Below are 16189 nucleotides of genomic sequence, written 5' to 3'. Positions count from 1 at the left end.
AAATTGGAAGGTTTTACAGTTGTTAGCTTCAAATTTTAAGCTGCGACCTACATAGTATAAAGTATAGTTCAATTTTTACCACCGAATCAGTCTAATACTATTCATTTTCCTTGTTCGAGACCAAACAAAATAATTAATTAAAAATAGTTTATTAACTAATTGGTTAATTTTTTTCTTATTGATTCTTTTTTTTTGTCAGGTAAAAGAAAAAATTGTGCAAAATTTCAGCTTAATTCGAAATTGGGTGTGGTAGAATTAACGTGTGCAAAATTTTTACCAGACAGACAGAGTGAGTAAGATAATTTTAGCAAAAAGTTAACTTTCCTTACATGAAACCTTTTTTCCTGATGTGATGTTTACAGTTGGGTGCAAGCAGATTCTAGCTTTGATCGACGCTCTTACATATTAGGAAGCAATATATATTATCCAACTTGGCTGCATTCTTCTTTTTCTAATCTTCAGGAAACACAAACTGAAAAAAACGTACTCACTTGGATTAACTCCAGACCTAGAGCCTACATTAGGTGGCTACATCGACAATAAAACATCTTCACAGTGTCTCATACCAAGGAGCCCAGTTCCCATCTACAGAGACGAAGACATTCCCACAAGTCCAGATAGGACGTATCAACCGAAAGTACTTAAAGAGGATACAATTAATAGTGGAGACTGCAAATCTCCCAAAGATGTGAAGAAGTTAAGGGCTGCTAACTCTTCCTATGATATGTCACCACCTACGTTTTTAGCCATGCCATATGCGAACACTGTTCAGTTGGAAGTAGTGCAAGAGAACACAACTGATCCATACGTGCAGCACATAGGCAGCCACAGAACTCACTACAAGATACTGGAGATCCAGAACAACAGTGACGGTGTTCTGCCCATTGTTTCAGAAAACGGAAGACCCAACCTGGCTGCAAGTGCTCGTGCTTCCAGGACGGAGAAGAGATTGGGAGCAAGAAGGTCAGGAGTCTTTGATCGCTGCAAAAGTGAAACCCGAAGAAGCGTTCGCATTCTAGATGCCTATGCCGAAAAAAATGCTGGTGCTAAAAGGATAGAGTCGGAGACAAAAGGGTCTGAAAAGTTGGAAGTGGAGGCTTCATCTAACAGCCAAGATGAATGGTCGCACTCATCTTGTTCATTCTCAGAGGAAGAGCCAACTGACATCCCAATGCCGAGGTTCAAGCCAAGAACAGATTCACTCTACACTCTACGCTCTTGTATGAGCATCACAGAAGAAGCGACAAACTTAGATGCCACCAATTCGCTGGAGTTAACCGCTAACGCTGACGACCTAGAGGCTGTTGATAAGGAATTTAAAAACGCGTCAGGTCTTTATCTAACTTTTCTTGACTCGTGTGGTACGACATTAGATAACAACCAGAGCATAGATACGACAAAACCGGATGCCAAAAGGCAAAACATTTTCAAACCGTTTGATTCCTCAAAGAGCTTTGACCAACTGCCAATATTGCAAAATGCCTCTTCCGAGGTTATCACTGAACTTGAAGGGTTGACAAGTTGTAATGTCAAAGGGACCTCTTGTAGTCAACTTCCTACTAAACTACGGAAGCTAACAGAAGACAAAATGGAGGCGAATTCAATACTTTGGGATGCAGGGAATAGATGCAACAATTATTTTGGTACTCAAAGTGAATTAAAACCTACTAGTTCTTCGGCAGATGTTAGCTTTGAACTGTCCACCATGCACAACGAGGACAGAGTGGCGACTCAGGACACATTTGAACACGCTAAAAGCAACATTACTACCTTATTACCAACTTCGGAAACTGAAGTTCCGGGAAATAAAGTAGTGGATGTTCAGCATCGATCTTCTTCCAACATGCCAATCGATATTGACGTGGCAACTCGTGATTGGATAACTTTTTACAATATCCGACAAACTCCAGAAGAACGATTAGACGACAGCGCAGGAAGTTTGCCATCTTGCTCCACAACGAGTCAAATCTACGTAAATTCAGCGGAAGTAGAACTAAACAAAGCAGAAAAAGTTTCAAAGATATCAGACGGTCAAAAGCTTTGTTTGACAGATATATTTAAAGTTGATGATAACCAGACGGCATCCAAGATATTGAACCCAGACAGCGAAAGTAAAATAAAAGCCTCAGGTGATAATGTACGAGGCTGGTCACAAGTTAGTTGGATGCATGAATCTCAGACTGATGACAACGTATCCGTTCAGATAGCACACGATCCAGATGACAACGTATCCGTTCAGATAGCACACGATCCAGATGACAACGTATCCGTTCAGATAGCACACGATCCAACGTTCGATCAAGAAGAGATATTCGCATCCTCTGAAGACAAGAACATGGCCACAAAAATTATGTCTTCATCGTCTGATGGAATCTTAGTCTCTGTATCTAAAAATACACCTGATAGTTTCGCCAAAACGACGTCTGTCACAAGTCAGTGTCAAATTGTAGACAGGGGTGAGAACCCATTCGTAATGATTAATCCTGATAGTAAATTAAAACATGATGGACCGCTCGTGGAGTGTAGCTATAAGTTTTCGGAAGAACCGTCAGAGAAATGTATTTACAAGGTGAACAGAAAGCCTCGCAATGAAGATTGTAAACTTAAAACTAGACTATCAGAAGATTCTGTGTTAGAAGACGCAGGCAAAGAACTATCAGAAAATAACGCTGACTTGTTAGATGAACTGGGCAAGAAGGTATCGCCACAAGTCAACATTTCTGAGGCACCGGAAAAGAATGAGGTCAAGCTGACGCCTCTTCAGCTTTTGGAAAGCCTCAGCATATCAAAGAGAGCTTACCTGGCAGAGATCGGTCTATACCATGATATTCTCATGGGTCACGTGACCCTTGATCCTAGTCTGATACAGCCTGACCCTTGCCCACAGTGTCCGTACTGTCAGGACAAAGAAAAAAGCATGTCTTCAGAGAGTCTCTCAGAGATCTCAAGTTCAGAGGCTTCCTCCATGGCAGACTTCTCTACTGGCACTACAGACAAACTAGCGAGACGTTCACTTCTGTATGAATCACAACGTACAAAATGGAGTGAGTAGTTGTGGCTGTCAAATCGTTGTATAATACCTCGGGGGGAGGAGGATGAGTGGTTTAGCGCTTGGCTTCGGAATCTTGGGTCCTGGGTTCGAATCTCGATGAAGACTGGGATTTCGAAATTCTGGACTTTTAGGACGCTCCTGAGTCCGCCCAGCTCTAATGGGCAACTGACTTTAGTTTGGGAAAGTAAAGGTGGTTGTGGTCGATGTGCTGGCCACATGACACCCTGCTCATTAACCATTGGGAAAAGAAACAGATGACCTTAACATCATCCTCTGATCTACTATTTCACATTTTAATAATTTAATTGATTTCTTTTTTTTTTTCTTCTTCCCTTTGTCTGCCTTTCTATCTTTCCTTTCCGTCAAGAATCACAAACACACTGTTTTCTAAGATTGATGGCAGTTAGGGTTTCTGAGAAGTTACACTATTGCCTTGGCCTAGGTGTTAGAGCGCTTGGCTACCGAGCCGGAAGTTCTGACAGAAAGTTTTCTATTACACTCAACTTTAATGACATTTTTGTTCTGTGACATTTTCGGGGTCACGTGAAGGCTGTATTTGTGCTAGCTACACAACAGCCTCATAAATCCTTGACCGTTTGATTTGTGATAGGGCAAGAAATTGTGAACATATAATATTTACAAACATATAATATTTACAAACATATAATATTTACAAACATATAATATTTACAATAGGCTCCGTCATTATGAATCGAGAAAGGCCCGTTACCGTCCACACTGGAGACCCGGCAGCTAAGCGACTTTCTGGAGAGCTGTAAGACACAATGTAGCACGTCAAAAAGGAAGAGCACTCTTGGCTTGTTTATAATTTGAAGGCATCGAGGAATTGAACTCCGCCTCTATTTATAAATATCTTGGAATAAACCAGAATGCCAAGATAAACCATAAGAAATTAAAAGAGGACTTTCTTGGCAAATATAAGCAAAGAGTTAATAAAATCCTCAACACCAAACTGTCTGGCAGTAATCTCATCACTGCAATTAACAGCTGGGCCGTCCCTGTGCTCCTTTACACGTTCGGTGTGATCAAATGGACTGACACCGACCTACATGACATTGACAGACTCACTAGAAAATTACTAACCAAGTTTCGATGCCTACACCCCAAGTCCTCCACCATAAGGTTATACCTGCCCAGGAAGGATGGGGGTCGTGGATTGCAGAACATCTTCAAATTGTGTAAGATGCAAGTTTTAAAAATACGTTCAAAACTGCTCGCCTCCAGCAACAAATTAGTTTCCTTCCTACGGAAATACGACTCCGATGCAACCCCTCTGAACCTACACAATGCTGATGTCAATATCGGTTTGGACGACGTAGGGCATGAGATTCGCCAATGGGAAGAAAAAACACTCCACGGAAAATTTCCGGCTTCATTACATGGGGACAACATCGACAAGGCTGCTTCCTTAACATGGCTCAAAGCAGGTCATCTCTACCCTGAAACAGAAGGCTTTGTTACAGCAATACAGGACAGAGTAATCAGGACAAAAAATTACGAGAAGCATATCCTGAAACTCAATGTTGTCGACAAATGCCGAAAATGTGGAAATGTGGGCGAGTCGATTGAACACATTATGGCAGGATGTCCAGCCCTATCAGAATCAGCCTACCTAGGTCGCCATAACCAAGTTGCAAAGTTAATACACCAACACCTGGCTTTGACGTACAAATTGATCGGTAAGGACACTCCCCCTTATTATAAATACTCTCCGCAAGAGGTTCTCGAGTCTACTGAACATCTGCTGTACTGGGATAGGCCTATTCTGACCGACAAAACGGTAGATTTCAATCGCCCGGATCTGCTGTTCATCGATAAAAAAGAAAAAACCGCTACCATTATCGATATCGCCGTACCACTGTCTCATAATTTACGAAAAACTGAGATAGAAAAACAAAGAAAATATGGGAACCTAGGCTTGGAGATTAAGCGTCTATGGAAATTGTCCAAAATAACAATATACCCCATTGTTATATCAACCGAGGGGATAATAACAACTGACCTCACAGACACCTTCAAGGCCCTTAACATTCCTAGGAACATCTTCGTTGCCTGTCAGAGGGCGGTACTGCTGCAGACCTGCCACATCACCAGAAAACTCCTCAGTGGAAACTGTTAAAGGGACTACGATGAATTTTGTTTCTCTTTAGCGAAACTCGACCCTGGCAGCGCCAGAGAATGACTACTCGTTCATTTCTAACATAATAATATTTATTATCCGTAAGGAAATTTGTCTTACAATTTGTGCATTACACCAAACAAAAAACATTATAACTATAGGAAACTGAGAATCTATGTTTCCTTTTTAAGTAGATGTTTTATAGTTGAAATGGCACGATGTTGTATCTTTAGGGGAAAAAAAGTGAAATCTTTTCAGCCTGGAGGCCTGTAGCATTTCAAACACCGTATTCCGGGCCTGTCTTGATTACCCATAAATAGTACAGTATTAGCCTTATTGCTGAAAGATTTCTCTGAATATTACATTTCTAGTAGACCAAATATATGCCTAGAGTTTTTTACCTCTTTTAAACATTTTCAAGAAATAGTCAAGCATTAAAAAACCGTGAAAAGATGAGATGTGAATAATATGGTCTCTGTTTATTAGAAACATAATCCAATATTCAAACAGCTAATTATGGAATTATGATATTCTTTTTCTCTATTCCCTAGAACTTTTAGCAGACGCCTCCAGTAACAACACAATGTTGCGGGATGATTGGCAGCCATCTTCGAGTCCATACTATTCTAAAGAAACAGCAGGTATTGACAGCTGGTGTACGGCCTCCTCCCGATGCCCGGTATTCGCCATTGACATGCCTGACCACTTCAGAATTCGGTACTGAGAATCTATGTTTCCTTTTTAAGTAGATCTTTTATAGACTCTTCTTCAGACAGGTCTTCCCATTAGTCATAAAAAACATAACTTTGTGTATTTCTCCTAGACGTTTATAGTTTTTTGAGTCGCTACTTTAAGCAAAGGTTCTAGGTTCTTAATATAAAAACCGTCATTTCTTGTTATTGAAGAATTCCCTTGCATTTGACTTTTATACCAAGATGGTGTTGCCCGTAACCATGAGCTAGCTAGTCGTACATGTTAATTAGAGACTTAAACTCTGCCCTCTGCCTAGTCATTGGTTTTCCTGGATGATTCAGGAAGCCTCTTCTATGCTCTATTGGCACAAGGGAAAAGGAGCATAGACGATACATTCGTGGCAAAAAGAGACTGGAGCTGATTCAATTGGCCTCGCATTAGCTATTATTTTGTTTTCCCATATTATATGATCAACAGACAAGAATATATGAGTCTGTATCGTTTAGACTTCACTAGCAGACTTACCTGACAAACATTTTTTTGACATATAAGAACTCAAGTAAATTAGCGGTTGTCAACCGTATGCTAATTAAATGCCATTGATTTTAGCAGCCTCAGGCCATCGCCTTGTAGAATGCCACTGATGCACGTTCTTAGAGATTTCAATGCAACATATCACACGGCAACCGTTTGTCCGCTGACCCGTGAACGAGAATCGCTGAATCGTATTATGTTTATATAATATATAACGGTATTTCAATATTGATTACAATGAAGCTATCGACAGAGTACGGCGTGGGGCACTCTGGGCGATAATAGAAAAGTACATTGTAAATCAAAACATTATTCAAGTCATTCAGAACCTCAGGCCACTATTTCAGTGTACTTCAAAAACAACAGCACTGTGAACTGGTTTAAAACCACAGTTGGAGTGAAACAAGGCTGACTACTCTCACGGTCTCACCAACTCTTTTCAAAATCTTCCTTGAAAGGAGAAAGAAAGATGATCTCTAGGGCTTTGACGGTACCGTAAGCATTCGAGGAAGAAACACTAACTTGCGCTTGGCAGATGACATTGATGGCCTATCAGGGACAGAAGAAAATTAGCTCAGTACCGAAAAAACAAAACACAAATTATGACTAATATCCTACAGGGCTTTAAAAGGGACATCAGTAAAGTTGATAAGTGTCAGTAGTTTTAAATACCTCAGAGCTATCATATCAGATTATAGAACAAAACCTGGATTACTAACCAGAATTGCACAGTCCACAGCAACACTTGCAAAACTGAAAACAATCTGGACAGACAAAGGTATAGCCTTCAACACCGTTCGTTCGTCACGGCCACATTCTTGTATGCTTGCAGATGAGGATCCTAGCCACAAAAAGATGTTATGTATCACTTACAAAGACCGCATCACAAATGAATAGATTAGAAACAGGATTAATTTGACCCCACGATGACCTGCTAGCTACTGTCAAAAACGCTAACTTAAACTTTATGGCCATATCACAAGGAAGGTCCTTAGGGCTCCCAAAGACCTTCCTTCAGCGAAGAGTACCAGGAAAAGAAGAGGCAGAGAAAGCGACGGGAAGACAACATCAAAGAATGGACAGGCTTGTCATTGAAAGAGAAGAATGGAGAAACACGGTCAACAGATCTTGTGTGATGCTCCAACAGACTTAGGGATAGATGAACATAATAGTAAAAGAAACTTTTATAAATCCAAAGAGCTGAAGTTTATTTACTTTGAGTTAATTAACAATTAGTGAACAATATCCCAAATGCTAATGATTCAGTTACACAAATATTTTAAGTCCTGCCTTTCATAAAAAATTGTTGATTTAAAGTTCAGAGACATTATAATTAGATCATAGAAAACATTTATCAATTCTATAGAAAATAATAATTTATATAATCCTATCTTAAATAGGTCTAACTCTGTAGCACTTTATACTGGAAATAATTTGTCAAACATTTTTTAAATAAAATAATATTACCAGTCTCATTGTCTCAACTTCCTGGTCTTAATTACCAGAAGAAGTACAGGCTACAGCAACTGGACACCTGCGCTAAAGAAAGCCAAGAAATTATTAAGTTTTGAGATGGTCAAATCCTACGATCCAGAACTGAGCATACTGGTCAGTTTGCTACTAGTGATAGTTTTACAGGTAAAACATTTTGTTTCAATGCATTAAGAAAACTCGATGATTGAGATGTACCATCAGACAGAGTGAGAACTATTTCTATGGTATCTCTACATTCAGTAGAAATCATTTCCGTTAGTCTGTCAAATTATATAGGCTCTTTATTTTGATATTCATAACAGTGAAAAGAAAACATATAGTTTTTAGGAACTTTCCAAAAGCTAGCCAACATCTAGATCTATATTGCACAGATTTTAAATAGACCATCACACTTCCAAATTAGTTGCTCAAGAACTACAGAAGGCGAATGTGCTTGCTCTTTCTGGAACTTAACCGTTGGCTTTCTCATGGGGCTTTAATTTCATAACCTCTTAAAATACAGACCTATTTGCGTTTACATCTGATATAAGGGAAAAAAACTCTGCTCAGACCCCAAATGTGAATTACAATTTCATGAAGGAATGTATTGTTAGATAGTGTAGACCAGTAAAGTGTAGACTCTGACTGGAAGGAATGTATTGTTAGATAGTATAGACCAGTAAAGTGTAGACTCTGACTGGAAGGAATGTATTGTTAGATAGTGTAGACCAGTAAAGTGTAGACTATGACTGGAATGTATTGTTAGATAGTGTAGACCAGTAAAGTGTAGACTCTGACTGGAAGGAATGTATTGTTAGATAGTGTAGACCAGTAAAGTGTAGACTCTGACTGGAAGGAATGTATTGTTAGATAGTGTAGACCAGTAAAGTGTAGACTCTGACTGGAAGGAATGTATTGTTAGATAGTGTAGACCAGTAAAGTGTAGACTCTAACTGGAAGGAATGTATTGTTAGATAGTGTAGACCAGTAAAGTGTAGACTCTGACTGGAAGGAATGTATTGTTAGATAGTGTAGACCAGTAAAGTGTAGACTCTGACTGGAAGGTATGTATTGTTAGATAGTGTAGACCAGTAAAGTGTAGACTCTGACTGGAAGGAATGTATTGTTAGATAGTGTAGACCAGTAAAGTGTAGACTCTGACTGGAAGGAATGTATTGTTAGATAGTGTAGACCAGTAAAGTGTAGACTCTGACTGGAAGGAATGTATTGTTAGATAGTGTAGACCAGTAAAGTGTAGACTCTGACTGGAAGGAATGTATTGTTAGATAGTGTAGACCAGTAAAGTGTAGACTCTGACTGGAAGGAATGTATTGTTAGATAGTGTAGACCAGTAAAGTGTAGACTCTGACTGGAAGGAATGTATTGTTAGATAGTGTAGACCAGTAAAGTGTAGACTCTAACTGGAAGGAATGTATTGTTAGATAGTGTAGACCAGTAAAGTGTAGACTCTGACTGGAAGGAATGTATTGTTAGATAGTGTAGACCAGTAAAGTGTAGACTCTGACTGGAAGGTATGTATTGTTAGATAGTGTAGACCAGTAAAGTGTAGACTCTGACTGGAAGGAATGTATTGTTAGATAGTGTAGACCAGTAAAGTGTAGACTCTGACTGGAAGGAATGTATTGTTAGATAGTGTAGACCAGTAAAGTGTAGACTCTGACTGGAAGGAATGTATTGTTAGATAGTGTAGACCAGTAAAGTGTAGACTCTGACTGGAAGGAATGTATTGTTAGATAGTGTAGACCAGTAAAGTGTAGACTCTGACTGGAAGGAATGTATTGTTAGATAGTGTAGACCAGTAAAGTGTAGATTCTGACTGGAAGGAATGTATTGTTAGATAGTGTAGACCAGTAAAGTGTAGACTCTGACTGGAAGGAATGTATTGTTAGATAGTGTAGACCAGTAAAGTGTAGACTCTGACTGGAAGGTATGTATTGTTAGATAGTGTAGACCAGTAAAGTGTAGACTCTGACTGGAAGGAATGTATTGTTAGATAGTGTAGACCAGTAAAGTGTAGACTCTGACTGGAAGGAATGTATTGTTAGATAGTGTAGATCAGTAAAGTGTAGACTCTGACTGGAAGGAATGTATTGTTAGATAGTGTAGACCAGTAAAGTGTAGACTCTGACTGGAAGGAATGTATTGTTAGATAGTGTAGACCAGTAAAGTGTAGACTCTGACTGGAAGGAATGTATTGTTAGATAGTGTAGACCAGTAAAGTGTAGACTCTGACTGGAAGGTATGTATTGTTAGATAGTGTAGACCAGTAAAGTGTAGACTCTGACTGGAAGGTATGTATTGTTAGATAGTGTAGACCAGTAAAGTGTAGACTCTGACTGGAAGAAATGTATTGTTAGATAGTGTAGACCAGTAAAGTGTAGACTCTGACTGGAAGGAATGTATTGTTAGATAGTGTAGACCAGTAAAGTGTAGACTCTGACTGGAAGGAATGTATTGTTAGATAGTGTAGACCAGTAAAGTGTAGACTCTGACTGGAAGGAATGTATTGTTAGATAGTGTAGACCAGTAAAGTGTAGACTATGACTGGAATGTATTGTTAGATAGTGTAGACCAGTAAAGTGTAGACTCTGACTGGAAGGAAAGTATTGTTAGATAGTGTAGACCAGTAAAGTGTAGACTCTGACTGGAAGGAATGTATTGTTAGATAGTGTAGACCAGTAAAGTGTAGACTCTGACTGGAAGGAATGTATTGTTAGATAGTGTAGACCAGTAAAGTGTAGACTCTAACTGGAAGGAATGTATTGTTAGATAGTGTAGACCAGTAAAGTGTAGACTCTGACTGGAAGGAATGTATTGTTAGATAGTGTAGACCAGTAAAGTGTAGACTCTGACTGGAAGGTATGTATTGTTAGATAGTGTAGACCAGTAAAGTGTAGACTCTGACTGGAAGGAATGTATTGTTAGATAGTGTAGACCAGTAAAGTGTAGACTCTGACTGGAAGGAATGTATTGTTAGATAGTGTAGACCAGTAAAGTGTAGACTATGACTGGAATGTATTGTTAGATAGTGTAGACCAGTAAAGTGTAGACTCTGACTGGAAGGAATGTATTGTTAGATAGTGTAGACCAGTAAAGTGTAGACTCTGACTGGAAGGAATGTATTGTTAGATAGTGTAGACCAGTAAAGTGTAGACTCTGACTGGAAGGAATGTATTGTTAGATAGTGTAGACCAGTAAAGTGTAGACTCTAACTGGAAGGAATGTATTGTTAGATAGTGTAGACCAGTAAAGTGTAGACTCTGACTGGAAGGAATGTATTGTTAGATAGTGTAGACCAGTAAAGTGTAGACTCTGACTGGAAGGTATGTATTGTTAGATAGTGTAGACCAGTAAAGTGTAGACTCTGACTGGAAGGAATGTATTGTTAGATAGTGTAGACCAGTAAAGTGTAGACTCTGACTGGAAGGAATGTATTGTTAGATAGTGTAGACCAGTAAAGTGTAGACTCTGACTGGAAGGAATGTATTGTTAGATAGTGTAGACCAGTAAAGTGTAGACTCTGACTGGAAGGAATGTATTGTTAGATAGTGTAGACCAGTAAAGTGTAGACTCTGACTGGAAGGAATGTATTGTTAGATAGTGTAGACCAGTAAAGTGTAGATTCTGACTGGAAGGAATGTATTGTTAGATAGTGTAGACCAGTAAAGTGTAGACTCTGACTGGAAGAAATGTATTGTTAGATAGTGTAGACCAGTAAAGTGTAGACTCTGACTGGAAGGAATGTATTGTTAGATAGTGTAGACCAGTAAAGTGTAGACTCTGACTGGAAGGAATGTATTGTTAGATAGTGTAGACCAGTAAAGTGTAGACTCTGACTGGAAGGAATGTATTGTTAGATAGTGTAGACCAGTAAAGTGTAGACTATGACTGGAATGTATTGTTAGATAGTGTAGACCAGTAAAGTGTAGACTCTGACTGGAAGGAATTTATTGTTAGATAGTGTAGACCAGTAAAGTGTAGACTCTGACTGGAAGGAATGTATTGTTAGATAGTGTAGACCAGTAAAGTGTAGACTCTGACTGGAAGGAATGTATTGTTAGATAGTGTAGACCAGTAAAGTGTAGACTCTAACTGGAAGGAATGTATTGTTAGATAGTGTAGACCAGTAAAGTGTAGACTCTGACTGGAAGGAATGTATTGTTAGATAGTGTAGACCAGTAAAGTGTAGACTCTGACTGGAAGGTATGTATTGTTAGATAGTGTAGACCAGTAAAGTGTAGACTCTGACTGGAAGGAATGTATTGTTAGATAGTATAGACCAGTAAAGTGTAGACTCTGACTGGAAGGAATGTATTGTTAGATAGTGTAGACCAGTAAAGTGTAGACTCTGACTGGAAGGAATGTATTGTTAGATAGTGTAGACCAGTAAAGTGTAGACTCTGACTGGAAGGAATGTATTGTTAGATAGTGTAGACCAGTAAAGTGTAGACTCTGACTGGAAGGAATGTATTGTTAGATAGTGTAGACCAGTAAAGTGTAGATTCTGACTGGAAGGAATGTATTGTTAGATAGTGTAGACCAGTAAAGTGTAGACTCTGACTGGAAGGAATGTATTGTTAGATAGTGTAGACCAGTAAAGTGTAGACTCTGACTGGAAGGTATGTATTGTTAGATAGTGTAGACCAGTAAAGTGTAGACTCTGACTGGAAGGAATGTATTGTTAGATAGTGTAGACCAGTAAAGTGTAGACTCTGACTGGAAGGAATGTATTGTTAGATAGTGTAGACCAGTAAAGTGTAGACTCTGACTGGAAGGAATGTATTGTTAGATAGTGTAGACCAGTAAAGTGTAGACTCTGACTGGAAGGAATGTATTGTTAGATAATGTAGACCAGTAAAGTGTAGACTCTGACTGGAAGGAATGTATTGTTAGATAGTGTAGACCAGTAAAGTGTAGACTCTGACTGGAAGGAATGTATTGTTAGATAGTGTAGACCAGTAAAGTGTAGACTCTGACTGAAAGGAATGTATTGTTAGATAGTGTAGACCAGTAAAGTGTAGACTCTGACTGGAAGGAATGTATTGTTAGATAGTGTAGACCAGTAAAGTGTAGACTCTGACTGGAAGGAATGTATTGTTAGATAGTGTAGACCAGTAAAGTGTAGACTCTGACTGGAAGGAATGTATTGTTAGATAGTGTAGACCAGTAAAGTGTAGACTCTGACTGGAAGGAAAGTATTGTTAGATAGTGTAGACCAGTAAAGTGTAGACTCTGACTGGAAGGAATGTATTGTTAGATAGTGTAGACCAGTAAAGTGTAGACTCTGACTGGAAGGTATGTATTGTTAGATAGTGTAGACCAGTAAAGTGTAGACTCTGACTGGAAGGAATGTATTGTTAGATAGTGTAGACCAGTAAAGTGTAGACTCTGACTGGAAGGAATGTATTGTTAGATAGTGTAGACCAGTAAAGTGTAGACTCTGACTGGAAGGAATGTATTGTTAGATAGTGTAGACCAGTAAAGTGTAGACTCTGACTGGAAGGAATGTATTGTTAGATAGTGTAGACCAGTAAAGTGTAGACTCTGACTGGAAGGAATGTATTGTTAGATAGTGTAGACCAGTAAAGTGTAGACTCTGACTGGAAGGAATGTATTGTTAGATAGTGTAGACCAGTAAAGTGTAGACTCTGACTGGAAGGAATGTATTGTTAGATAGTGTAGACCAGTAAAGTGTAGACTCTGACTGAAAGGAATGTATTGTTAGATAGTGTAGACCAGTAAAGTGTAGACTCTGACTGGAAGGAATGTATTGTTAGATAGTGTTGACCAGTAAAGTGTAGACTCTGACTGTAAGGAATGTATTGTTAGATAGTGTAGACCAGTAAAGTGTAGACTCTGACTGGAAGGAATGTATTGTTAGATAGTGTAGACCAGTAAAGTGTAGACTCTGACTGGAAGGAATGTATTGTTAGATAGTGTAGACCAGTAAAGTGTAGACTCTGACTGGAAGGAATGTATTGTTAGATAGTGTAGACCAGTAAAGTGTAGACTCTGACTGGAAGGAATGTATTGTTAGATAGTGTAGACCAGTAAAGTGTAGACTCTGACTGAAAGGAATGTATTGTTAGATAGTGTAGACCAGTAAAGTGTAGACTCTGACTGGAAGGAATGTATTGTTAGATAGTGTAGACCAGTAAAGTGTAGACTCTGACTGGAAGGAATGTATTGTTAGATAGTGTAGACCAGTAAAGTGTAGACTCTGACTGGAAGGAATGTATTGTTAGATAGTGTAGACCAGTAAAGTGTAGACTCTGACTGGAAGGAATGTATTGTTAGATAGTGTAGACCAGTAAAGTGTAGACTCTGACTGGAAGGAATGTATTGTTAGATAGTGTAGACCAGTAAAGTGTAGACTCTGACTGGAAGGAATGTATTGTTAGATAGTGTAGACCAGTAAAGTGTAGACTCTGACTGAAAGGAATGTATTGTTAGATAGTGTAGACCAGTAAAGTGTAGACTCTGACTGGAAGGAATGTATTGTTAGATAGTGTTGACCAGTAAAGTGTAGACTCTGACTGTAAGGAATGTATTGTTAGATAGTGTAGACCAGTAAAGTGTAGACTCTGACTGGAAGGAATGTATTGTTAGATAGTGTAGACCAGTAAAGTGTAGACTCTGACTGGAAGGAATGTATTGTTAGATAGTGTAGACCAGTAAAGTGTAGACTCTGACTGGAAGGAATGTATTGTTAGATAGTGTAGACCAGTAAAGTGTAGACTCTGACTGGAAGGAATGTATTGTTAGATAGTGTAGACCAGTAAAGTGTAGACTCTGACTGAAAGGAATGTATTGTTAGATAGTGTAGACCAGTAAAGTGTAGACTCTGACTGGAAGGAATGTATTGTTAGATAGTGTAGACCAGTAAAGTGTAGACTCTGACTGGAAGGAATGTATTGTTAGATAGTGTAGACCAGTAAAGTGTAGACTCTGACTGGAAGGTATGTATTGTTAGATAGTGTAGACCAGTAAAGTGTAGACTCTGACTGAAAGGAATGTATTGTTAGTGTAGATTTTGATTTGAAATTATTTATTAGTTGCTTAAAAATGAAATGACAACCTAAGTCATAACTCAGTAGTTAATGGGGAACAGACACATTCATGATCTAATAAATGAGAAATACTCAAACTCATACATAACCTAAATATTGGGCACAAATACACTCATACATAACCTAAATATTGGGCACAAATACACTCATGCATGACTAAAATTGTGGGCAACACACATTCATACTAAATAGTCATTTTCGGTATGCAAATAATCCAACTAACTCATTTCTGTCATTTAGTTCAAAACAATAGATGACTTAGGACAAAACAATAGATGACTTAGGACAAAACAATAGATGACTTAGGACAAAAAGCATGATGGCTGAATAGCTTCAATAGATTCCATCCAACTCTGATGAATACATTCTATCAAAGGGGCAAAACTTTTGGTGGCTAGTATTATTGGATGTGATCAGTGAAACAGAAAAAAACAAAATTTACAATTCTAGAGCCAGTGACCACTGAGGAATGTTAAAAACAAAACAAGGAAAAAAGGAAATAGAATAAGTTTATTGGAACAACTAGAATAAGTTTATTGGAACAACTAGAATAAGTTAATTGGAACAACTAGAATAAGTTAATTGGAACAACTAGAATAAGTTTATTGGAACAACTAGAATAAGTTTATTGGAACAACTAGAATAAGTTTATTGAAACAACTAATGACCAGATAATGCCACAGAAAGATTCATTCTTCATTTTCTGTAAATAATTCACATTGAAGGACATAAATCTGTTTATTCACCAATCATTGTTGCCACACATTTCCCTGTGTACCATTCAACTCCGGCCCCTATTCTAAAGTGTGTTCTCTCTCTCCAGCTGATGTGTTGGCTGCCCATCACATGCCTGTATATCTACTACAACATCTCCCACTTCCCTGGCTCAATGGGCGCTCCAGAGATGCACTACATTTTGTTGTGGTGCACCAGAATGGCCCTCCAGCCCATCGTCTATGCTTACTACTCCAGGGGCTTTCGTATGAATTTTATTTATTTCCTTAGTTGCAGCTTTTATAATTCCACAAAATAAAAAAGTTCCTTCAAGTTACAATATGTGTGTGATTGTATTATTGCCTTCCTCTAGTGTGTGTATTAAGATGTGTATTAGTGTCCTAAGAGGACTTAATAAGAAGTAATGTTTTGGCCAATGGTAATGGGGACAGTAGAGAGAGAGTGTATAATCCTGTATGGGGGAAGACTGTA

General features: G+C 38.6%; 1 protein-coding gene across 3 annotated transcripts in view; it reads left to right on the top strand.

Moving 5' to 3' along the window:
* LOC106066659 (uncharacterized) overlaps nt 1-16037 on the top strand; it is a 39957-nt gene extending 23920 nt beyond the window's left edge. For 2 of the 3 annotated variants that reach the window (XM_056042219.1, XM_056042220.1), the window contains exons 6-9: nt 463-3044; nt 5744-5909; nt 7925-8057; nt 15807-16037. In XM_056042219.1, the coding sequence (XP_055898194.1) occupies nt 463-3044; nt 5744-5909; nt 7925-8057; nt 15807-16016 (3091 nt within the window). In that variant the 3' untranslated portion in view covers nt 16017-16037. The remainder of the gene's footprint in view (nt 1-462; nt 3045-5743; nt 5910-7924; nt 8058-15806) is intronic. The other variant, XM_056042221.1, reaches the window with a different exon arrangement.
* The last annotated feature ends 152 nt before the right edge of the window (nt 16038-16189 follow it).

The sequence above is a fragment of the Biomphalaria glabrata genome, chromosome 9 (assembly GCF_947242115.1).
Source record: "Biomphalaria glabrata chromosome 9, xgBioGlab47.1, whole genome shotgun sequence".
NCBI classification, from domain to species: Eukaryota; Metazoa; Mollusca; class Gastropoda; family Planorbidae; genus Biomphalaria; species Biomphalaria glabrata.
The sequence above is the reverse complement of the archived record's forward strand: the minus strand, read 5'-3'. Positions and strand labels throughout refer to the sequence as shown.